At 39.6% G+C, this 25,402-nt stretch overlaps 2 protein-coding genes across 2 annotated transcripts in view; both read left to right on the forward strand.

Annotated features, from left to right (window-relative positions):
* Positions 1-10,025: 10,025 nt before the first annotated feature.
* On the forward strand, positions 10,026-11,059 carry LOC311622615 (putative olfactory receptor 7A2; the record flags this gene model as incomplete). Its single annotated transcript, XM_084883870.1, has 1 exon — positions 10,026-11,059. The coding sequence occupies exon 1, from the start codon at positions 10,109-10,111 to the stop codon at positions 11,057-11,059; it is 951 nt and encodes a 316-aa protein (XP_084739996.1). The 5' UTR covers positions 10,026-10,108.
* Positions 11,060-20,830: 9,771 nt separating this feature from the next.
* LOC311622616 (olfactory receptor 7A17-like) overlaps positions 20,831-25,402 on the forward strand; it is a gene marked incomplete at both ends in the record, with an annotated part of 47,388 nt that continues 42,816 nt past the window's right edge. Inside the window, one exon of the mRNA XM_084883871.1 lies at positions 20,831-21,044. Within this exon, the coding sequence (XP_084739997.1) occupies positions 20,831-21,044 (214 nt within the window). The remainder of the gene's footprint in view (positions 21,045-25,402) is intronic.

The raw sequence follows: 25,402 nt of genomic DNA on the forward strand, positions 1-25,402 counted from the left end.
ACATAATTATTTGTGTTGGGTATTGCAAGTATTTAGCAGCCTACTTTCAGATTTTCCCTCATTGGGAACCACTGAACAGTTTGAGAACAGAAAGCATCATGACAGATTCTAAACACCTTACTCTGATTATAATGTTGGATTGGTCACTAAACTTCCTCAAGCCCACTACTGCAATGGAGAAAGAAAATGATAATTTTATCAGTTCAGAGAAAGTACTTTTATAAACTTTAAATCAAATAATACATATAATGTACTAAACTCAAATTATACAGCATAAAATTATGTCTCACAATTAACAAAGATCGTATAATGTGGGACTACATAGAAGCTCTTATATTCTGATATAATTATGAAGTTTCTCCTAAATTTGAAAAATGTTTCATGAAGCCAAGGAGGGTAGTACACAAAGCTTTACATCAAAATCACACAGTCCTCTCCCTTCTTTAAGAGAAAATTTTCAATTCTCTGGAGGTATCATGGCTTGTCCCTCACAATAATTCAGTGCTTTGAAAAGCCAAGGTTCCTAGTCAAGCCAGTCTCCATCTTGAACTTTAGAGAAAATGTAATTCAAAGTTGGGAAGGAGCTGCGAGATGAGACCTCAAGAGGGTCACAAAGAAGAAGTAACAAAGACAGGATGCACTTAACATCTAACCTGGTCCCTTGGGAACAGAGAATCGGCAGGAACATTTTCCATTCTGTTCAGACCAGTGTGTCCCACAGGGAAACCGGGTACTCAGAAGTGGGAGCAACTTTGCAAACGGGTATCCAACGAACATATAAAGGAGGAATAATATCTCCTATGAGGCAGACTTGCAACATGTGCAACGTTAGGCTTGAAAAGAACGTATTTGTCTTTTGGAGTCTTTCGTCTGACTCAGAGACTAGTGCTTGACTCTTTCCAGCTCTTTTATCCGAGAACAGAGCTTCAGTCTCCAACATTAACCATCCATGGAGCAATTCAGGATTCTACAAGGAGCCCTTCCTTTCAGAGACCCATCCAGGTGAGTCTGGGAGTACAGCAGATGCTGTACGAAGATTCAAGGAATGCATCCCAGAATTTCCCCCTGAGGTAACCTGAGAGCCTAACAAGGCCAGCTCAGAGCTGAGAGACTGCCATATCTGTTTGCTAGCCAGGCGAATACATAGTTAATACATTTAGTATGCTAAATTCGTTTTCTCCTGAAAACATTGCTGTTTGGCATAGAATTCCTTTATATGTGTATAGATGGGATTTAGGGGAATGGATGAAAATATATTAATTTTGTGTAGTATAATAATTTTGTGTGGTATAATAATCAGTCTGTCATATTGTGTCTTCTCCCATGACTTTTCACAAAAACAGTTCTACATCTCACCTTGGCAAAAATATTTTTTTTGCCTTCAATTAATGATCTTTTCCATCCATTTTCTAAGCATAATCTATTGATGCTTATATAGGTAGAAATTATAACTGTGGATACTGCTTACTCCACTGTCTTTTAAAAGTATATTTTTGTATTTTTATTTCTTCTGGGACAACTTGAAGTGTACCAACATTCACAATATGGGGATGTCAGAAGAAGAAAAAGAGAGAACAAGATATTGAAAACTTATTTGAATAAACCAAAGAACTTATGCACTTATAAGCATATCATATGGACACAGGCAATAGGGTTGTGAAGACTTGGGGAGCTGGAAAGGGGCTGGGAGGAGGGGGAAAGGAGGGATGGGAGATATCTGTGATATTATCAATGATATGAATATACTTAAAAATAATAATAATGACCTAAAAACAACCCCTACCTGGTGAAAGAAACAGACTTACAACTTCAGGAAGTGCAGAGAATCCCAAACAAGAGGAACCCAAAGAGGCCTACATCAAGACACATCATAATTAAAATGCCAAAGGTTAAAGACAAAGAGAGAATCTTAAAAGCCACAAGAGAAAAGCAGTTAGTTACCTATGAGGGAGTGCCCATACAAATGTCAACTCATTTCTCAACAGAAATGTTGAAAAAGAAAAAGATAAAAAAATATATGAACAATAAAATGGCAATAAATACATTATCAATGCCTCCTTAGTGTACATTCCCTCCACTGCTTACAAAAGTGCATGTGTTTCCTATATTTTGGCAATTCGTCTGGATGGCACTAAAATCCCACCTTTAATCATTTCTAAGGGCAAGAAGGAAAAGATTGAACGTGTTTTGGGCGTTTTTATTCTTGAAACTGAAAAAACCTGGGCCACACAAGCAGTTATAAGGAAGTGGGTAGATTTAATGCTGTCGCTTGTTATAAAAGGGAGCCAAAGAGGTCTGCTAGTCTGGGATGCAGCCAGCACTTACCGCGCTAAAGACATGAAGACATTTCTTCACGAAAGAAAAATAGATCAGATAATGATTCCCACAGGAATGACGGCCTATCTCCAGACTCTTGATATTGCAATAAACAAGCCATTCAAAGACAATTTGCGCATGGAAATTAATGACTACATTGAAAATAGAATGGAGAGAAATCAGCGTGGAAACTTTGTGAAATCTAAACTGCAAGAAGTTGTGACTTGGGTGAAAAATTCATGGGAGAAAATCACTGACAGTTGCATTGCAAATGCACTGCAAGCAGGCTACCTTGACAAGAAGTACTCATTTAAAGACAGTGCTGTTGCTAAACATGAGAGATTTGGTCCACTGATTCTGAAAGAAATGGAAAAACAAGAAATTCACCAGGAAATTCAGGAATTGGATTGTTATGATGATGTTCCAGAGGATGATGACATGATTGTCATTGAATAAGTGAGTAAATTCTTGATACTGTAGGATTCACAGTTTGTCCGGTTTGTGTTGAAAACTACCGTACTACCGTACCGTATACAGATAATAAATTTTCTTTATTTTCATTTAACAATAAATGTGTACTGTATTCTTCTTCATGGAAAAATAAGACATTCCCTGAAAATAAGACCTAGCACATCTTTGGGAGCAAAAATTAATATAAGACACTGTCTTATTTTTGGGGAAACAGGGTAGCACTAATGGAATTTCTCACACTGTATATAATCAGGAAAGCCCTACAGGAAGAACACTATGTTGATAAAACTTCATAGTTCTAGATTCCCCTTCCCTCTTCTTATCCCCTCCATAAGGAGCCTTCCATCTTGGCACACAGGCTACAGTGTGCATGTAGCTTATCATGTCTGTATGCATGGGTTGCAATACTTTCTTTTTCCTGAATAAAGCCTTTGGGTGATGAAACACCTAGTCAATAATAAGCACTGTGAACTTGGAGAAGGGCTCATCTAGAGTAGGAATTTTTACCTTCTAAATGTGACATAATTATTTGTGTTGGGTATTGCAAGTATTTAGCAGCCTACCTTCAGATTTTTCCTCGTTGGGAACCACTGCACAGTTTGAGAATGGAAAGCATCATGACAGATTCTAAACAACATCTTACTCTGACTATAATGTTGGGTTGGTCACTAGACTTACCCAAGCCTACTCCTGCAATGGAGAATGAAATTGATATTTTTATCACTTCAGAGAAAGGATTTTTATAATAATACATATAACATACCAAACTCAGATTGTATAGCATAAAATTATGTCTAATAATTAACAAAGGTCTTATATAATGGGACTAAATAGCAGCTCTTATCTTCTGATATAAGTATAAAATTTCTCATTGATTGGCAAATGTGTCATGAAGCCAAGGAGTATGACTTTTCATCAAAGTCACACAGTCCTCTCTCTTGTTGAAGAGAGAAATAACAATTTTCTGGAGGTATCATGGCTTGTGCCTCACAACAATCCAGTGCTTTGAAAATCCAAGGTTCCTAGTCAAGCCAGTCAACATGGTCTTGGACTTCAGAGAAAAATTAATTCAAAGTTGGGTAAGGTGCTGGGAGATGAGACCTCAAGAGGATCATAAAGAAGAAGTAACAAAAACAAGATTCACTTAACTTCTAACCTGGTCCCTTGGGAACAGAGAATCGGCAGGAACATTTTCCATTCTGCTCAGAGGTGGGAGCAACAATGCCAACAGTATCTAAGGAGCAGATAAAGGAGGAATAATATCTCCTCTGCGACACACTCACAACAAGTGCAGGTTAGGCTGGAAAAGAACATATTTGTTTCTTTTAGAGTCTTTACTCTGACTGAGACTAGTGCCGGAATCCTTCCTGTTCTTTTGTCTGATAACAGAGCTTCAGTCTCCCACATTAACCATCCAGGGAGCAATTCAGATTTCTACAAGGAGCCCTTCCTTTCAGAGCCCCATCAGGTGAGTCTGAGAGTGCAGCAGATGCTGTGCGAAGATTCAAGGAATGCATCCCAGAATTTCTCCCTGAGATAACCTGAGAGCCTAACCAGGCCAGCTCAGAGCTGAGAGACTGCCATATCTGTTTGCTAGGCAGGCGAAAACACAGTTAATACATTTAGTATGCTAAATTAGTTTCCTTCTGAAAACATTGCTGTTTTGGCATAGAATTCCTTTATATGTGTATAGATGGGATTTAGGGGAATGGATGAAAATGTATTAATTTTGTGTGGTCAATTCCATTGGTCTGTCATATTGTGTCTTCTTCCATGACTTAACTTAAACAGTTCTACATCTTTCACCTTGGCAAAAACATTCTTTTGCATTCAATTAATGATCTTTTCCATCCATTTTCTAAGCATAATGTATTGATGCTTATATAGGTAGAAATTAGAACTTTAGATACTGCTTACTCCACTGCCTTTTAAAAGTATATTTTTGTATTTTTATTTCCCTACCCTTTCCCATATATCTGGAATTGAACGCTTATATTAATGTGATTAAAGTTCTGTGGGGGAGAGGGGTATTTGGCTTTTCTTTTGTTTTACAATTTTCTTCCAATTTTATTAATGCCAATATTTGAATACACAATATTCAACCATGTTTATTTTCCCTGCCATTTTCATATTATAAATATTACATACCTTAACTTTTTTCCATATAAAAGCACACATTCATAAAACTACATAAATGAACAAAGTCAGTGAGCTCTCTGCTTATTTGACCTCACATTTTGCAAAGAAGGCCCAGGATAATGAAATAAGTGTGCTATAGTATCGAATTCTCAGGGGTAAATATGTGAAGAAAGGCGATCAATAGTTGTGGAGTAAGCAGAAATCTATAAAGAATGATTTCTAGATTGACAAGGAACAGAACTTGGACTGGTGCCCACGCATCACTTGTGTCACAAAAGAGATCAAAACTCAATGCCCAAAACAACAAAGATGCCATTGAGCCTTTAACCACCAGGATGGTCTAATAAACATGGCATAGGTGCAGGAAACACAATTAGATCAGAGGCTGGGGAGGACGGTGTGATGAGGCCAGCGGTGCAGTGAAGGTCCAGTTGGTGTGTGGTCCCTTGAGTCCAAGGTAACTTTAGCCCCCACGCTGGCTCCCTCTTCTCTCTGCACTGGCCCTACTGGGCTCTTCACTCTTATTACTTTTCCTTCATTAGCAGGAAATGGCCTTTTAAGCAGGTCTTGCATTTCTTGTGTTGAATTCTAGATCTGTTTTTACTGTGTCTCAAAATAAGACATGCCTTTTACATTGTTATCCAGACACATGCACTCGAGAACAAAGGGAATCACGAAATGATTATGAATGTACCTTCACTGTGTATGACACACACTAATACTTCCTTTTGTGCCTCCTTGATTCCATTCTATTTCATTCTTACAACTGTAATCTCACACCATAATGGCTCCTGACCTCAGAATATAGAGAACATTCCTAAAGCATGTCCTCCACCTAACTTCATAGAATCCTGTCATAGAATATATGTTTATTCAGCCACACTAAACCAAATCTGAAGGGGGAGAATGAGTTTGTAAAGCCTGCTGTATGCCTCAGGTACTCACAGACTAGCAAGGAACAAAAACATGGAATTTAATAAAAGTCTCACCATGGGTGCCCTAACACTTAGATGAAGAGCATAAGAAAGTGACCTTTTCCTGTGCTAATGTTAGAAAAAGAAAAGGTTCATGAAGGAGAGGATCCAGTCTCTCTGAAAGAGGAGCTGGAGTTTGGAGGGTGGAGAGGGGGGTGAAAAATCCCAAAAGACCAGTGGGGAGACCCCAAGCAGAGGAAATCAAGCCCTTAAAGGCTCTGAGCCCTGCAGCTATGGTGTCAGGTGAAGCTGGAGTCAAGTTCAATGTTTAGGAGACCAGTGTGAGGGAGGCAAGCCTCTGTGAGGGTGGATCTGGCTGCAAGTTCACAGACACTTGAGCCTTGGGTTTGAAGGTATGGAATTTTGGCTTCTATCTCCAGTGAGGTATGACTAAGGGAGGAATTTAAATCAGAAAGTTCAATGATCAACATTAAAGTTCTCTCTGAGTCAGTGAGAGTATTTGACAAAAGGGGTGCTCAGATGTTAGGTGGGAGAAATGACAGGGAATTGAAACATTTCTGTGAAATTGAAGACCAAGATGTTGGGAAGCATTAAAGACATTTGAGAGGTAGGATAACCAGCCTCATCCCATCACAGTGGTAACCATTCATTTACCAACTTGAGGGAAGTATACCAAGCACTCTACATTCAGTATATTGATTTCTTGTCCATCACCATAGGCTGATGGATGCTGCAATCTTCACCATCAGATGAGGACATTAATAATTATCATGTGGTTTACCTGAAACTTAGATAATGTCATAAACTAATATTATCTCATTCTTTTTTTTAAAAAAAAAAAATGCATATAGCTCTGGCCAGTGGTAGAAAGGTGTCCTGCACACCCAAGGGTCATGGGATGAATTCCCAGTCAAGGCCACATACCTGGGTTGCAATTTCATTTCCTGGCCCCAAGTTGCAACATGTGCAAGAGGCAATGAATGAATGTTTTTCACATGGATATTTCTCTCTCTCTCTCTCTCTCTCTCTCTCTCTCTCTCTCTCTCTCTCTCTCTCTCTCTCTCTCCCCTCCCTTCTACTATCTCTAGAATCAATGGAAAAAATATTCTCAGGTCACGATTAACAAAAAATAAATTATCTCAGTTGTTGAGAATCTGCCTATGAACCAGGAGGTCACAGTTTGATTCCTGGTCAGAACACATACCCGTGATGTGGGATCCGTCCCTGGTGTGGTGGTGCAGGAGGTAGTCAATCAATGATTCTCTCTCATCATTGATGTTTCTTTCTCCTGCTCCCTTCCTCTTTAAAAACAATTTTTAATTAATTAATTGGTTAAAATAAAGAAAGGATGTAAAAACCATGTAGGCTCTACCAAAAACTATAATTAATTTAAAGAAATGAAAAGGTTCAAATGGCCTGCAAGTTTAAACAGCTAATATGCGGTAGTTAAACTGAGAAGTCAGTCATTGAATTACACAAGGCTGGCATGTTTTATTACCATTTACACACTGTTTTCCATTTCATCTTTAATATCTTTAATATTGTTTGTTGTGTTAGCTGATGTAGATTGTGTGTTTGTTTCCTTTGCTCCTTTTTCCAAAGGAGTGTTCAATCTGTACAGCATCTTGTAAATATGTAAAATATCACTCTTTTCTCTGGGATAAATTGCTTTTTGTTGCTTCGTTAGTTATTCTGGGCATCAGGGGACAGAACTGGGGTTGGAATTCTGCCAGAACTAAAGAGCTTTGCCTCATCTCCATCACTCACCTGCGCTACTAGATATTTTCCCCCTTTATGTCCATTTTGTCTCTCTTGTTTTTTTAACCATTTTTTAAAGTTTCATTTTTTTAAAGGAAACATATCCAGAAAAACATTTTTATTTATTTTTTTTTTGGTGATATGGGGAGCCAGGCACTAATCCAACTCTAGTGGGAGAACTATTCCCTGCTCTGGCCCTGCCATCCCTTTTATTAAGGCTTTGGGGGAAAACATCTTAGGCAAGATAAACGGAAATTTATATGTAGTCCTTAGGCAGAAAATAATAGAAATTTACATGGGACAAACAGGGTGGAGGTTGCTTCAGCTAACAATGTCTCAACTAAAGGGTGAGTGGTTACAGCAATTAAGGTTGTTGACCAGCCTTCCTGGCTTCCTGACATCTCTCTTTTAGTAAAACTGATTTGTTTCCAGCACATTACCAATTACTTTTTGGGGCCATGTTATCACCAGGCTTTTCTCACCCCTTAATAATAATTAGAAAAATAATGATACAAGGAATGATGTCAACACCAGTTTATCTTTATCGTGAAGAAAATAGAAGTAGTATCAAATTCCAGTTGGTAAGCCTCCTGTGGACATGTAAACAGGGAACTCTATTTTCTCATGGAATTTACAGAGATTAAACAATAGAATAGAGGATGCCAAGAACCAAACCAGTGATTTGAAAAATGAAGAAACAAAAACACCCAATCAGGAGACCAAAAAGGAAGAAGAATCCAAAAATATGAGGATTGTGTAAAGAGCCTCTGGGACAACTTGAAGTGTACCAACATTCACAATACAGGGGCGCCAGAAGGAGAAAAGAGAGAACAAGATATTGAAAACTTATTTGAATAAACCAAAGAACTTATGCACTTATAAGCATATCACATGGACCTGGGCAATAGGGTACTGAAAAATTGGGGGGCTGAGAAGGGGCTGGGAGGAGGGGGGAAGGAGGGATGGGAGATATCTGTAATATTATCAATGATAAAAAAATATATATACTTAAAAATAATAATATCGACCAAAAACAACTCCTACCTGGTGAAAGAAACAAACTTACAACTTCAGGAAGTGCAGAGAATCCCAAACAAGAGGAACCCAAAGAGGCCTACATCAAGACACATCATAATTAAAATGCCAAAGGTTAAAGTCAAAGAGAGAATCTTTTATTTTTAATTAAATTATTATCTGTGTACATATCTTACCATTCCCCACCACCACCCATACATATCCTCCCTCCCCAGAGTTTTGTGTCCATTGGTTGTACTTATATGCATGTATAGAAGTCCTTCAGTTGATCTATTATCTCCCCCAGATCTCACTACCCTCCCCGTGGTAATGGACACTCTGCTTGTTGCTGTACTATCTCTAGATCTATCTTTTGGTTCGTCAGTTTATAATGTTCTTTATTATCCATAAATGAGTGAGGTCATGTGGTATTTCTCTTTCATTGACTGGCTGATTTCACTCAGCATGATGTTCTCCAATTCCATCCAGGTTGCTGCAAATGCAAATGATGAGAATTCCTTTTTTATGGCAGCATAGTATTCCATTGTGTAGATGTACCATGGTTTTTTGATCCAATCATCTGCTGACAGGCACCTAGGCTGTTTCCAAATTCTAGCTATTGTATATTGTGCTGCTATGAACATAGGGGTGCATATATCCTTTCTGATTGGTATTTCTAGTTTCTTGGGATATAATCCTAGGAGTAAGATTACTGGGTCAAATGGGAGTTCCATTTTCAGTTTTTTGAGTAACTTCCATACTGTTCTCCACAGTGGTTGTTGCACCAGTCTGCATTGCCACCAGCAGTGCACGAGAAAAGAGAGAATCTTAAAAGCGGCAAGAGAAAAGCAGTTAGTTACCTATGAGGGAGTGCCCATACAACTGTCAACTCATTTCTCAACAGAAATGTTGAAAAGAAAAAGATTTAAAAAAGTATATGACCAATAAAATGTCAATAAATATGTGTCTATTATCAATGGAATAAAAAATCAAGATAAATGAACAAGGAATCTAATGAATAAAATCAACTGATGAATAAAATACAACTAGAGGCATGTAAACATGGAATAGACTGACCAATCTCAGTGGGAAGTGGGGAAGGAGGCAGGAAGAGATTATTACCTATGGACACAAAGTGAAGGATGCTGAAGGACTGGGGTGGGGTGGGAACTGGGTGGAGGTGTATAACAGGGTGATAAAGGAGGACATCTATAATACTCTCAATAATAAAGATTTGAAAACAAAATCAAAACACTGTAATCCAAGACCACCTTGGGAAAGGGTCTAAGGAAGACAGAAAATCCTAATCAGAGTTGTCAGGGGCTGGGTTGTGTCTTAAAGGCAACAATACACACAAATACTATTTATTACTTCACTGCAAAATATAACTGTAGCATTTCAACTAAGTTAGTAATGGCCATTTATGTAAAACCTAATCATGATATTTTTTCTTTCCTACTAGTCACCTTCACCGCATGGGACAAGGCAATGATACCACAATTTCAGAATTTCTTCTTCTGGGATTTTCAGAAGAACTAGAATTACAGCCCCTCATATTTGGACTTTTCCTCTCCATGTACCTGATCACTGTGTTGGGAAACTTACTCATCATCCTGGCTGTCAGCTCAGACTCCCACCTCCACACACCCATGTACTTCTTCCTCTCCAACCTGTCCTTGGTAGACATCAGTTTCACTTCCACCACTGTCCCAAAGATGCTGTGGGACATCAAGACACAGATAAGAGTCATAACCTATGCAGGATGCATCACCCAGATTTATTTTTACATACTCTTTGCAGTGTTGGATGACATCCTCTTGACCGTGATGGCCTATGACCGCTTTGTGGCCATCTGCCACCCCCTGCACTACATGGTCATCATGAACCCCCGGCTCTGTGGACTGCTGGTTCTGGTGTCCTGGATCATAAGTGGCCTGAATTCCCTGTTACAAAGTGTAATGGTATTGCAGCTGTCCTTCTGTGCGGACTTGGAAATCCCCCACTTTTTCTGTGATCTTAAACAGGTGGTCCAACTTGCCTGTTCTGACACCTTCCTTCATACCGTGGTGATGTATTTTATAACTGTGTTACTGGCTGCTGGTCCCTTCGCTGGTATCATTTACTCTTACTCTAAGATAGTGTCCTTCATACATAGAATCCCATCAGCTCAGGGGAAGTATAAAGCATTTTCTACCTGTGCATCTCACCTCTCAATTGTCTCCTTATTTTATGGTACAGTCTTTGGTGAGTACCTCAGCTCACATTCAAGTGCAGTAGCCACGGTGATGTACACTGTGGTCACACCCATGCTGAACCCCTTCATTTACAGTCTCAGGAACAAAGACATTAAGAGGGCCCTGCATAGATTTTTTGAGATAGCAGGTGCAAAGGGGATAATTATGCTGAGGTTGAAAACGTGGCCTTGATTTTGAGGCTCCAAGGCTCAAAATCAGAAATTGTGATTTCATCAGATTGTGGTTTTGAAGACTTGCTCCTTTTATTTCTGTCCTTGAGTTTCCTATCTTTGTTTTAACTTCTCTATACAACTTCAAGTACCATTTTATTAAGCTTTCTGCATTGTCTATTATGTACACAGTTTTTCCCTTTGTCCTTTTATTCCAACTGTGATCAGAAATATTTGGAAATTTTCTTTTACTTCATTGTCAACATCAATGTCTTAACAATAATTTCTTCTCAAATAACACATATCATTGTAAGTAATTTGACATTGTATTCACTATGTGCTCCTCATTCTTTGTACATCAGCACCTTAACTGATCGTCCTGACACTGTATACTTTATGATTGTTCCCTATAAGTCACAGTATATTGGTAGTGATGCCATGTGATAGAAATATATGGGCACTGACCTGGATCCTACAACTTGTTCCTCAGACCACAGTCAATGTTGGGACTAGATGGACTCTTTTGATCCTTATTATAATTGAAATAACCATCATGGAACTATGAAAATGTAAGTTTTATTACTCATAGTAATAAATTCTGCAAGCCCAAAACTTGTGTGTGTGAGTGTGTGTGTGTGTGTGTGTGTATGTGTGAAAGGTCTGGTCCCCTCCAACTGCCCTCTTCTGCAGGTGTTGGTTCTCCCCAACTGTCCTCCCTTTCAGGCCTGGCCACCTGTAACTGCCCTTCCCTGCTGGCCTGGTCTCCCCCAATTGGCCTCCCCTGCAGGTCTAGTCCCTCCCCCTTACTTCCCTCCTCTGCCAATCTGGTCCCCCCCAACTGCCCTTCCCTGCCGGCCTGGTTCCCACCAATTGCCCTCCTCTGTTGGCCTGATCACTCCTAACTGCCCTCCCCTGCAGGCCTTCTTGTATCCACATGGGCTCAGTCACCTTTGGCCACATGGGAGCAGCCATCTTGTTTGTTGGAGTGATGGTCAATTTGCTCTTTTATTAGATAGGATGTGTAGATGTATTGGGGGATGTATGAATTTTATAAATTTTGTGTGGTCAGTTCAGTCAGTCAGTCAAATTACACTGAATGGCCAGATTATTATGATTTCTGAACACATAATAGTATGACCACTCACTAAGTCTGTGTGTGTGTGTGTGTGTGTGTGTGTGTGTGTGTGTGTGTGTATGTATATGTATATGTATATGTATATGTATATATGAGGCCTAGTGCATGAATTCGTGCATGGATGGGATCCAGCCAGCCTGCCCAGGGGTAGGGGATGTGGGCAGTTGGCTGGCCCGCCTACTAGATGAACTCCTGGGTCAAAAGGACAATTTGCATATTAGCCTTTTATTATATAAGATATGCACTGAGTGGCCAGAACATTATGCGTTCAGAGATCATAATAATGTGGCCACTAAGTGTATGTCTCCCCATTATATTTTTTAAATTTAATTCTTTATTGTTTTAAGTATTACAAGTGTTCCTTTTTCCCCCATTGACCACTCCCCAATTGTTCCCTCCCCCACTTTCTCCAGCATATGTCCTCACCACTACAGTTTGTGTGCATAGGTTATGCTTATATGCATGTATACAAGCTCTTTAGTTGATCTCTCACCACTACCCACCCCCCTCTACCCCTCCCCTAGGACGTTGGATGGTCTGTTCGATGCTTCTATATCTATGGATCCATAAACAAAACAACAGGAGAGCCCACTCCATGGGAGAACACACAGTATTTGCCAGTGTCATAACCAATAAGGGTTTAATCTCCAAAATTTATAGGGAACTCATACAACTTAACAAAAGGAAGATAAACAATCCAATCAAAAAATGGGCAAAAGACATAGATAGACCCCTTTCAAAGGAGGACATACAGAAGCCCAAGAAACATATGAAAACATGTTCAAAGTCACTAATCATCTGAAAGATGCAAGTCAAAATGTCAATGAGGTACCATCTCACACCTATCAGAATGGCTATCATCAAAAAATCAACAAGCGACAAATGCTGTCCAGGATGTGGAAAAATGGAACCCTTGTGCACTGCTGGTGGCAATGCAGACTGGTGCAACCACTGAGGAAAACAGTATGGAATTTCCTCTAAAAGTTAAAAAATAAAATCCCCATTATATTTTTTAATTGAATTTATTGGGGTGATGTTGGTTTGCAAAACCATACAGGCTTCAAGTGTACAACTCAAGAAAACATAATCTGCACACTGCATTGTGAGCCCATCATCTCAAAGTCTCTTCCATTTCCATTTTTCCCTTTCCCCCCTCCCCCCCAGCCTCCACCCCCTTTCTTTCTTGCTATCATCACACTGTTGTCTATGTCTATGTGTTATGTATATATATTTTTTGGCTAATCCTTTCACCTTCTTTCTTCCAGTCCCGCTCTCCCCTCTCTAACAGCTATCAGTCTGTTCCAAGTATCCACGTCAATATTTCTGTTTTGTTCTTAAGTTGATTTTTTCCTATAGATTCCACATATAAGTGAGATCACATGGTACTTATCTTTCTCTGATTGGATGATTTCATTTAGCATAATAATCTCCAGGTCCAAGGGTATTCAAGATAGTAGTGGGGAGCCAGAGGCTAAAGCAAACAGCAGTTAGCATATTAAAGCAAAAAGTAACATTGGAATGCCAATGGACTTTGATACATTTCATCAGGGCTGAAAATCAGCAAAATATTGCCCTGCTGTGGACTCAGTGGCTCAAGGCAATTTCCTAACCTGATCATCTTTATACTGTTTACCAAACTTTACCTTTACCTGTATGCATTATTAAATGGAAAATGTGTGTTCAAGTAAATAAAAAACAGATCAGGCCAGAGGTCAGTGTGCCTCTTCAAGAAAGAGGTCTCCACCTGGCCCCCAATGCCTTCTAAATTCATATTTATTGTCTAGTACTTTCGTTTGTGAATCGGCCCTGCCTTCAGATCCTGAACCCTGCCTCGAAGGTGGTGGCATTGGTGTAGGTGGATCTTTATTGCACCTCCTCTCAGATCCAAACTGGAAATAAAACTATATTGGGGGAACATTTACTCTGAATTAGCAACTGAAGACTAGCTGAAGAAGAGACTTTTTTTTAAATCCCTTATATTTATTTATTTTTAATGGGTACAAAAATATTTTTTCTAATTTTTTTATTTTTAATGTATATTTTCACTATATATATATTTTCCCACTTCCTTTACCCCCTTCCTCTCAATCTCTACCCCGAGGGCTTCATCACTCTATTGCCTGTGTCCATGGGCTATGCATGTAAGTATGTAAGTTCTTTGGTTTATCTCTTCTCATCCTCCCATCCCCACAACCAGGTATGCCTGTTTGTTCTATGCCTTCATGCTTTAGGCCTTATTTTGTTTGTCAATTCATTCTGTTCATTAGATTGCACAAATAAGTAAGATCATGTGATATTTGTCTTTCTCAGATTGACTTATTTCATTTAGCATATTAGTCTCGTGGCCCATCCATGCTGCCCCAAAGGGTAAGGGATCCCTCTTTTTCACAGCTGCATAGTATTCCATTGTGTAAATGTCTCACAGCTTTTGTATCCATTCATCTACTGATGAGCACTTAGGCTGTTTCCAAATCTTAGCAATTATAAATAACATAGCTTAGGTGGCCTATGAAAATAGAGAACAAAGACCCAATTAAAGCCATTGTGCCAACTAAACCCAAGGACAAAGGACGTCAAACAAATAACAAAACCCCATTAAAGCCAGACAGACCTAAGATAAAAGCAAAAGAGTTAATTAGACCAAAGAATAAACCAAAACTCTCCCATACACTCATTATGATGCATCAACAAATTACAAATGCACGTGGAAAACTGATGAATATTCTACTAAATTTTCCCCTCGAGAGAAAGGAAGATGGCTGCCGATGTGAAGGCAGACTGCAAGACAGTGCATTAGTGAGAGAAAGAAGGGAGAGTGTGTGGTCGCACGGGGAGTGTTTTTGAGGTGAGGGACAGCTACAATCCAGGGGACTGTGGGGAATTGCCGGACATGGTTCCTCTGATCAGGAAACCTGCACTGCTGTGCTGGGATCCCTCCAGGAGTGACAGGCTCTGATGCAGAGAATGAGCCATCTTCAAGGGGAGAGTGGATGTTGTGGGAAGAATGAAAATCCTGGGAATCAGAACAAGGGCACCCAGCAAACAGCTGTGAACCTAGAAACACCGGTCACCAAGTGGCTTGAGCACAGGGATTCGGAGGAGCTCTGAGCCTCCTCATGGAAGGGTCAGACTTCACCTGGGATAACGTGAGGTCTGTGGTCCAGGCAGGGGAGAGAAACGTGCAAGTCAGCAGCTGGAGGAACTGGGGAAGTCTGTGCCCAGAACAGTGTGTTGCCATGAGGGCTGGTGGGATTTGCAAGTGTGGAAGGGATCCGCAGGGCTGCCAACAGAAGGGAACAATAAAAAGCAACCCATAGCTGAACTGGGCACAAAAGAGCAGCCTAAAAAATTTAACAGTGTGCCGGCTGCTTAGACCCAAGAGGAAAAAAGACTGCACAAACTTGTGCCGCAGCGCCAGAGTTCGGACAATAACTCTGGCTCTCTGGCTCTCTCTCTCTCTCCTCTTTTAAATCCTTGCTTTTTATTACTAAGCTCAATACAGAGGATCACCCAATTGGGGACACTCTAAGAGACTGCAGGGGGAAGTTGCTTTTGTGGCACAAAAGGGCAACCTAAAAAATTTAACAGTGTGCTGGCTGCTTAGACCCAAGAGGAAAAAGAAACTGCACAGACCTACAGCATAATATTCAATAGGAGCTAGTTTCAAATGAATGTCTAGCTCACCCTAGACCAGTCAATCAAAATCTATATTTGAACAAGATCCCAGATTCATGTACATATTGATGTTGGGGAAGTTATGGTCTGGAATGGTATTTCTCATCTCTGCACTGTTGTATTATAAGATGTTGAGAGCCATCCCTGCCCTCAATCCACTAGGTGACAGTAGCACCTCCCTAGTTACAACAGCAAAAAAAATTCCAGACTTTGCTAGGTGTTCCCTAGGGGAAAAATGACCTCTGGTTGCCAACCCCTGGTCTGGAGCAGAGAACTGGAAACATCTTCATGGAATTCCAGTCAAAGCTCACCCTTACTTAGTTCATAATTTTGAGCAGATCACTTCACCCTGTAAATCCCATTTCTGCAAATGTAGAATGAAGTTCATAGTAGTACAACCTCAGAGAACAGACTCATAAAAATGAAATAAGACAATCCACATAAGAATCTAATTTCAGTCCATAGTGTATAAAAATATCTGAGTATTATAATAAATAAACATTATTTAAGTGAAGCACTAAATGCCAACTCTTAATTTGTTGAATTAATGAATTCAAGCATGAATCTCCTAATTGACTTGTCAAAAGCATCATGCAGCCTAAGATTAAGGTACCATGGTATTATAGCAAAGGAATTCACCTCTCTTCCTTGTTCAAGAGAGGAATAGCAATTTTAGAGATATGAGGAGTTGTTGCCCTCCAGCTTTCAATACTTTAGAGATCCAGACAGGTTCCTCAGTATTAAATTTGGAGAAAATACTAACACAAGTTTGGGAAATGGTGCAAGGAGGTTAGACTCTGGAAGGCAGGTGAGTTCATGGAAAAACAAATCAAGGCTGGGTTCACCTGACTTCTAATATGGTCTACTGGGAATGCATCAGGACAAAAGGTTCTTTCTGTCCAGATCTGTGCCCTAAGGGAAATGACGTACTCATAAGGGGAGGTAACAATGGGAACAGTATCTAATGAGCAGGTATAGTAGCTGACAATATCTCTTCTGCTGCATGAGCAGCCTTGATCTAGAAAGAACAAGGTTGTTGCTTTGGATTCCTTGGATTTTGAAGACCAGTGCTTCACTCCTTCCAGCTTACTTGACTGGGGACACAGCTTCAGTCTCCACCATCAACAGGAATTTGGACTTCCACATAGAATTTTTTTCTCAGAGCTTATTCAGGTGAATCTGAGAGCCCAGTAGGTACTGAAAGAAAGGTTCTGAGAGGATGGAAGATGAGAATTTCTACCTGAGGTCACCTGAGAGCCTCACCAGCCTCACTCAGAGCCCAGAGATTGCCAGTTTTGTTTACTAATGAGTTTTAAAATAACATATTTAACATACTTTTTGTTATTTCTACCTTTTTTGTGGTTAGATCTATTTTCTGAAATAGCAATCATCTTCCATGATGTTTTGAAAAACATTCTTTACATTCAACTGAAGATCACCTATATCTTTTTCAAAAGTATGGTGAATCCATTTATGTTTACATAGGAAGAAATTATAACTTTCGATACTGTTTTCTCCAGTGTTTTAAAAATTATGTTTTCCTAGTTTTTTATCTTTTTTTTTTTACCCATTTCGTCTTGAATTAGAGATGAATTATTATGATTTTCTTTCAGCTGTGAATATTATATTTTATTCCATTTCATTTGAACTCACTATATATAATATAGGCTTATTTTTCCTTCCAATATTTCATTAATTCTCTTTTTTTTTTTTTTTGAAATTTGTTTCTATGCAAATGCACACCTTGGTGAAAACATATAAGTGAACAAAGGAGGTGAAGTCCTGCTCATTTAACCTTACACTAAGTGGAGAGGGCCGGGTGCAGTGAGGTAAGTGTGTGTATGGCACAATGTCTTCAGTCATAAACATATGAGGAAAGAGGATAGGTTATCTGGCTTATGTAGGATTTCGTAAAGTATGATTTGGGGAGGACTTTGTGGACCAGAACCAGGACTAGCGTGTAACCATTGGGTGTGTCACAAAAGAGACAATATCCTGAAGTTCAAGAGCAAGGAAGGAATGATGCCACAAAGAAAAGGAAGAGAAGGGCCAGCCTCATCCACTATTGGGTCATATGAAAACATGAAATAGATACAGGAATAACAATCAGATCAGAAGGTGAGGGCAATGCAATGATGAGGCCAGCGGAGCAATAATGGTCCAGTCAGTGTGAGGTCTCTTGAGCCCTAGGTAACTTCAGCATCCATGCTGGCTGCCTCTTCTCTCTAAACTGGCTCTCTGCTGGGTTTTTCCCTCACTGTTTTCCTCTCCTTTGCAGGAACTGTTATCCCCTTAAAACTATATCTTCCTTTACTGCATTATTCTGTTTTTTTAAATTGCTTTACTGATGACGTTGTTACATATGTGTCTTTATTCTCCCATTGCCCCCATACCTCCCCTCATACCCTCACCCCTCTCTTGTCTGTGTTCATTGGTTAGGCTTATATCATGCATACAAGTCCTTTGGTTGATCTCTTCCCCTTACCACCACACTCCCATACCTTCCCTCTGAGGTTTGAAGGACTGACATATGCTTCTCTGTCTCTGGATCTGTTTTTGTTCATCAGTTTATGTTGTTCATTATATTCCATAAATGAGTGAGATCATTTGATATTTATCTTTCTCTGACTGGCTTATTTCATTTAGCATAATGCTTTCCAGTTCCATCCATGTCTCATAGTATATGCCTTTTCCATTGTGATCAGACATGTGTGTACATGCAAACACACAAATACACATGAATGTACACACAGAGAAAAATATGAGAATTATCACCCATATATTTACCAATAGGAAGGAATTGTGGTAAACTTTTATAGATATTGACCAAATATGTCAACCACAGTAGAGAGCTGGACATTGCTGTTCTCTCTATTTGGGTAAGAATGTTAACATTTAGAAAGAATTGGCTGTCTCTCCAAATTCAAACAGCTAAAATGTGACAAATTCAAGATTCAAAATTCAGTTACATACACCAGCTTGTGTGACTCAGGCTTAATCCCAAGTAGAGGGCATGCAAGAGTCAGCCAATCAATGATTTTTTTCTCAACATTGATATTTCTATCGCACTCTCCCTTCCTCTTTGAAATCACTAGAAATATATATTTTTTAAATATATATTACATAGAAAAAAAAGGTAGATACAGAGGCAATGAAGAATCAAACCAACTTGGGAATGTTGGGGAGGGGAGGAAATACATCAACCAAAGGACTTGTATGCATGCATATAAGCACAACCAATGGACACAAGACACTGCTGTGGGGGGGGGGGGGGGGGTTTAGGGCATGTGCCAGAGGAAAGTGGAGGCTGGGGGAAGGTCAATGGGGGAGGGGGACAGGAGATATATATACACTATGATTTGTAATTCTTTAAACAATAAAATAATTATTTTTAAAAATAAACAAAATTTATAAAGTGCAATGAACAACTTTTGGACAAGAGGTTCCCTGTGACTTGAAATTTCATATTAGCAGAAAGGCCACCTCATTTGCCCACATTCTCTGACATCATCTCCCATCCCTCCACTCTTGCTCATGCTGGCTCCATTTTGAACCTTGATTATCTGAAACAAGTGTCATGGACATTGCACTAGTTCTTTCACCTGCAGGGCACAGGCTTCATAAAAACCTGTATGTCTCCTGCTTTCTCTTCCTTGACCTCCCTGTTCAAATGTTACCTTGTTCTTAGGTTTCCCTGAACTCACAGTAATTACACCCCACATCACTTTTATACATGCATTTTGTTCCCTCAAAGCATTGGAACTGTAGCATTTCCACCATGTTAGTTATGCCCATTTATGTAAAAATCATTTTTTCCCCCTACTCATGACCACCAGCACTTGGTACAGGAAATGACACACAAATTTCATGACTTCTTTTTCTGGGATTTTCAGAGGAACCAGAACTGCAGCCGCTCATATTTGGGCTTTCCCTCTACATGTACCTGGTCACTGTGTTGAGAAACCTGCTCATCAGACTAACCATCAGCTCAGACTCCCACCTCCACACACCCATTTACTTCTTCCTCTCCAACCTGTCCTTGGTGGACATCTGTTTCACCTCCACCACCGTCCCAAAGATGTTCTGGAACACCCAGACTCAAAGTCATCACCTATGTCTTGAATATCTGATGAAAACAATCTTATCATCAGGACCTTTGCTCTGGCTCTTTCCTCAAACAATTTTCTAAATAACCTCATGTCTCCCATTCTGACTTCTTTAAGTTTTCTTTTCAAATGCTACCTTGTTTGTAGGTCTTTCTGAAGTATCAGGAAAAAATAACACCCATAAATTCTCTTTTATACTTACTTTTTTTTTTAGGGCACCTGACACCATCTAACATTATATGATACTTATTTTGCATATATTTTTCACCACCATTATATTCTAGTGATTTTGCTTCTCAGCATCCTACACCTTTTTCCTGGAGATGGTCAGTACTCAACATATATTTCTCAGGGACATGAAAGCATTTCTCAGTAACATTGTGAAATACATTACCTGCTTGAAGAACAGTCTGAATGTATTTAAACTCCCAAATGAGATATGTCACAGGGGATTCTTTAAAGGGTATAATTTGTAATACACACACACACACACACACACACACACACACACACATTTATATAATAGGGAAATATGCTAATTAACTGGGACACCATAATGGCTCAACCAGACAGGAGGAGGTTGCATGCACAGCATCGGGGGTGGTCAGCAGGCGCCTTTGCTCACCTGCCCTGGGACAGGGCCTGATCAGTAGTGGCCATGGCTGCTTCAAGGGCAGGAGAGGGAGGCAGGGCCTGACTAGCAACTCATAGGCGACTCAAGGGTGGGCGGCACCTTGCGATTTCAAGATGTGGTTGGGCTCCTAATATATATATATATTACCACAAAATATAAATTGTAGCATTTCAATGATTAGTGATGTCCATTAATATGAAAGTTAATTATGTTATTTTTTCATTCTTAGTCATCACCTCCACCATGGGTCCAGGCAATGACACAGGTGGTTCACAATTTCTTCTTCTGGGATTATCAGTAAAACCAGAACTGCAGCCCCTCATATTTGGGCTTTTCTTCTCCATGTACCTGATCACTGTGTTGGGAAACCTGCTCATCATCCTGGCTGTCAGCTCAGATTCCCACCTCTACACACCCATGTACTTCTTCCTCTCCAACCTGTCCTTGGTGGACATCTGTTTAACCTCCACCACTGTCCCAAAGATTCTGTGGAACATCCAGACACAGAGCAAAGCCATCACCTATGATGGCTGCATCACACAGATATATTTTCTCACACTCTTTGCAGGTTGGGACAACTTCCTTCTAACTGTGATGGCCTATGACAGGTTTGTGGCCATCTGTCACCCTCTGCACTACCTGGTCATCATGAACCCTGGGCTTTGTGGTCTGATGGTTCTGGTGTCCTTTATCATTAGTGTTTTGAATTCCTTGTTACATAGCTTAATGATATCGAGACTGTCCTTCCCTGCGGATTTGGAAATTCCCCACTTTTTCTGTGAAATTAAGCAGATGATCAAACTTGCCTCTTCTGACACCTCTCTTAATGACACTGTGATGTATTTTACAACTGCACTGTTGGCTGGTGGTCCCCTGGCTGGGATCCTTTACTCTTACTCTAAAATAGTGGCCTCTATATGTAGAATGTCATCAGCTCAGGGGAAGTATAAGGCATTTTCTACATGTGCATCTCACCTCTCAGTAGTCTTCTTATTTTATTGTACAGTCCTAGGCGTGTACCTCAGTTCTATTCCTACCCACACCTCACAGTCTAGTGCAATCACCTCAGTGATGTACACCGTGGTCACACCCATGCTGAACCCTTTCATCTACAGTCTCAGAAACAAAGACATAAAGAGGGCTCTGAATAGCTTCTTGGGAGTGACAGGTATAAAAGGGACAATTGTTTTGGGGCCGAAAAAGTGCCCTTGACTTCATGGCTCAACACCTTGAAACCAGAAGCTGTGATTGATCATGTGGAAGAGAATTGGACCCTTCTGTTTATTGCCTGGCGTGTCCATTTTTTGTGTTCAACTTCTCTATATAAATAATTCACTTTATCAAGCTTCTGGTCTAATATATAGACAGTTTTCTGTTTTGACTATTTTTACCTCAAAGTTTTTCTCAACCTTGCATCAGAAATATTTTGAAATTTCCATATCTTTCATGGGACCACATGGATTTCTCTAAAATAATTTCATCTCAAGTGACATATATCATGCTAAGAAATTTTCCTCTAGTTTTCCTGAAAAAATAATCAGGGTTGTATTACTCATATGGACAAAATTACATGTGACATTTAATGACTTTTATTTAATTATATTGTACAGGAAAATATGAAACCAGTTTTCACTTTGTATCTGTCATTCATTTGTACATCACTATTTCTTCCTGACAATGTAGATTTTAAATGTTGTTCCATTTAAGTCTCAGCCTATTGATCAAAAGATATTCATTATAAATGCCTGGGGTACTCACTTGAGCATGAATTCCTGTGATACTGACCTGAGCCAATGTTGTGCCTGGACCAGCCCTTGTGGTCCTTATTATGATTGCCAGATGCACACAAGCAGCAACCTTCAGAGAACCTGGTAAAAGCAAGGTCCATTGCTCACAAATCCTGCTCGCACACCCTGCCTGAAGTCCACACAAGAGGTCATGAGAAGGGGATGGGGGGGGGGGAAGTAGGAGGAAAGAGATAAATGAGGAGGAGAAAGAGAAAGAGAAAAGAGAAGGAAGAAGAGAAAGGGGGAAGGAGAGAGAACACAACTGTGGTCTCTGCATCTATTACAGTCACTCTTTCTTGGTAAATTTAAATCTTAAGAGCAGGGGTTAGTGTGTGAAAGTGAAAAGGAGAGTCACTCATGAGGACAGTTACCTATGTTATCCAGGGCTTTCCATAAGGAGAATTTCCTGGGCCAGTGGCCTGGGTGCTTATCTCATAGCCTGTCACAGAGGTGGCCATATGTTTATTCAACATGGTTATCTTTCAAATGAATGCCTTGGAAATTAAGAGTTCAGTGTCAGGCAATTACTCTACAAACATGTTTTTCTGCTTTATAACTGGTCTCCTGGCTTTAAGGTACTATTCAGCTCAGTGTCCCCAATTCCTACTATAGACACTGACAAAAATTGACTATCAAATGTGTATCCACTAGTGACGTCTACATGGAAAGGCAAGTTTTCATCAATTGATCTAATATAGCTTTAATGTCAGAGATGACCTGAAATATGAGGAAGCAAAATTGTTAAGCACTAATTTTGTTACTGTGCAAAAAATCTTGCTTTTTCATGCTGTACTCATCAAAGTATGAAAGATTGATGGCTTTATGCATTAGGGTCAGTGACTGGTTAGTGTATTTTTAATTTGTAATAAATTATATTTTCTTTTCTACTTGAAAATTCCAGTTCTGCCTACAATTATGACTCCTCCATAGTTCCAGGAAATTACTTCTCCTTTACTAAATTTTGTCATGTGAATGAAAAAAAGCACCACAAATAAAAACTGAAAAGCTCAGGTCAGCGGGAGAGGGGCGGGCACTGCATAGTAGCCTAAAAAACTCAAAACCTAATGCAACCACATAAGATGGTCTGAAATTAAAACCTTCTAACTAAAAGCAGGTTATAGCAGTCATCTCCTAGGCTAGAATCTTCCATGATAAAAGTCAATCTTTGCCTTAATGACAATATCTATTGTCTTTTTTACTGTTGACAGTATTGCAGGAATCCCCCGTTCTCCTTCTTGCCCCCTCTACACAGCACCCATTCCACCCCAGGCCTTTACCACATTATTGTCGGTGTCCATGTGTTATGGCCTTTGGTTAATTCCTTCCTGCACCCCCCCCCCCAAACACCTCCCCAAGCCTCATCTACGCTGTTATGTGTCATCTGTTCCATGTATTCATGTCTCTGGACCTATTTCGTTAATCAGTTTACTTTGCTCATTATATTCCACATATAAATGAGGTTATATAAGAGGTAACTTTTTCACAGCTACTTAGTATTCCATTGTGTAAATGTACTACAGCTTTTTCATTCACTCATTTGTTCATGGGCACCTCGGTTGTTTCCAGACCTTAACTATTGTACATAATGCTGCTATGAACATAGGGGTGCATATATTCTTTCTGATTTGGTGTTTGGGATTCTTAGGCTCTATTCCCAGAAGTGGGATCTCTGGGTTAAATGGCAGTTTGATTTTTATTTTTTTGAGGAAATTCCATACTGTTTTTCACAATTGCTGTGACAGTGTGCATTCTAACTAGCAGTATACTAGTGTTTTTGGTTTTTTCCCCACATCCTTACCAGCATTTGTTTGTTGATTTGTTGATGGTGGCCATTCTGGCAGGTGTGAGGTGATACCTCATTGTAGTTTTAATTTGAATCTCTCTGATGATTAGTGACCTTGAGCATTTTTTTCATCTCTATTAGCCATTTGTGGGTTCTCTTTGGAGAAATGTCTATTCAGGCCCTTTCCCCAATTTTAACTGGATTATTTGTTTTTGTAGTGCTGAGCTGTATAAGTTCTTTATATATTTTGGAAATTAATACCTTATCAGATGGATCATTGGCATATATGTTCTCACATACAGATGGTCCCCATTTCATTTTGTTGATGGTTTCTTTGGCTGTACAGATGCTTTTTTGTTTGATGTAGTACCATTTGTTGACTTATCCTTTGTTTCCCTTGCCCTAGGAGATGTTTCAAGAAAAATACTGCTACATGAGATATCTGAGATATTACTGCCAATGTATTCTTATAGAATTTTTATGGGTTAGTGGCTTACAATTAAGTGTTTTATCCTTTTGAGTTTCCTGTGTATGGTGTAAGTTAGTGGTCTAATTTCATGTTTTCTTTGTACCTGTTTCTTTTCCCCAAATCCATTTATTGAAGAAATAGTCTTGCTGCATTACATGCTCTTGACACCTTAGAAAAAAATTAATTGACCGTAATGGCGTGGGTTGATTTCTGGGTTCTCTGTTCTGTTCCATTAATCTTGGAATGATCTGGTTCTAGCCAGTCCTTGCAGTTGTGACCTCTAACCACTGCAGTGGTTTCCTGCCATAAACTATTTTCTCTTTGATCATGCCCAGATGTGGGGGTTTTGGTTTCTTTCTCTCCTGCCTCATATCCATATAGAAGCCACTTTGACATATATATTGATAATCAATCTTCCCAGTAGTATTCTAGGTATTCTGGACACTGAGTTGAATAAGATAATAAAACCAGGAGATTAATTATAAATCCTAGTAGCATGATACTAGTGTAAATACCTGACATTAAACTTTTGATGTATGAGACATCTGTTTCAAAGACATCTATCCTATATAATAAAAGCCTAATATGTCATGTGTCCGGTCATCCATTCACCAATCATAACAAAATATGCTAATGATATGCTAAGGCCGCTCAACTGCCCCCTATGATGTACAGTGGCTATCAGGGACAGATACTCCAACTGGTAGGTTTTCTTGCTGCTGGGGTCTGGCCAATCGGGACTGAGTAAGATGGACTGGAAGAGCAGTTAAAGGATT

The sequence above is a fragment of the Pipistrellus hanaki genome, assembly GCF_964339955.1.
Source record: "Pipistrellus hanaki genome assembly, chromosome: 5".
Lineage (NCBI taxonomy): Eukaryota > Metazoa > Chordata > Mammalia > Chiroptera > Vespertilionidae > Pipistrellus > Pipistrellus hanaki.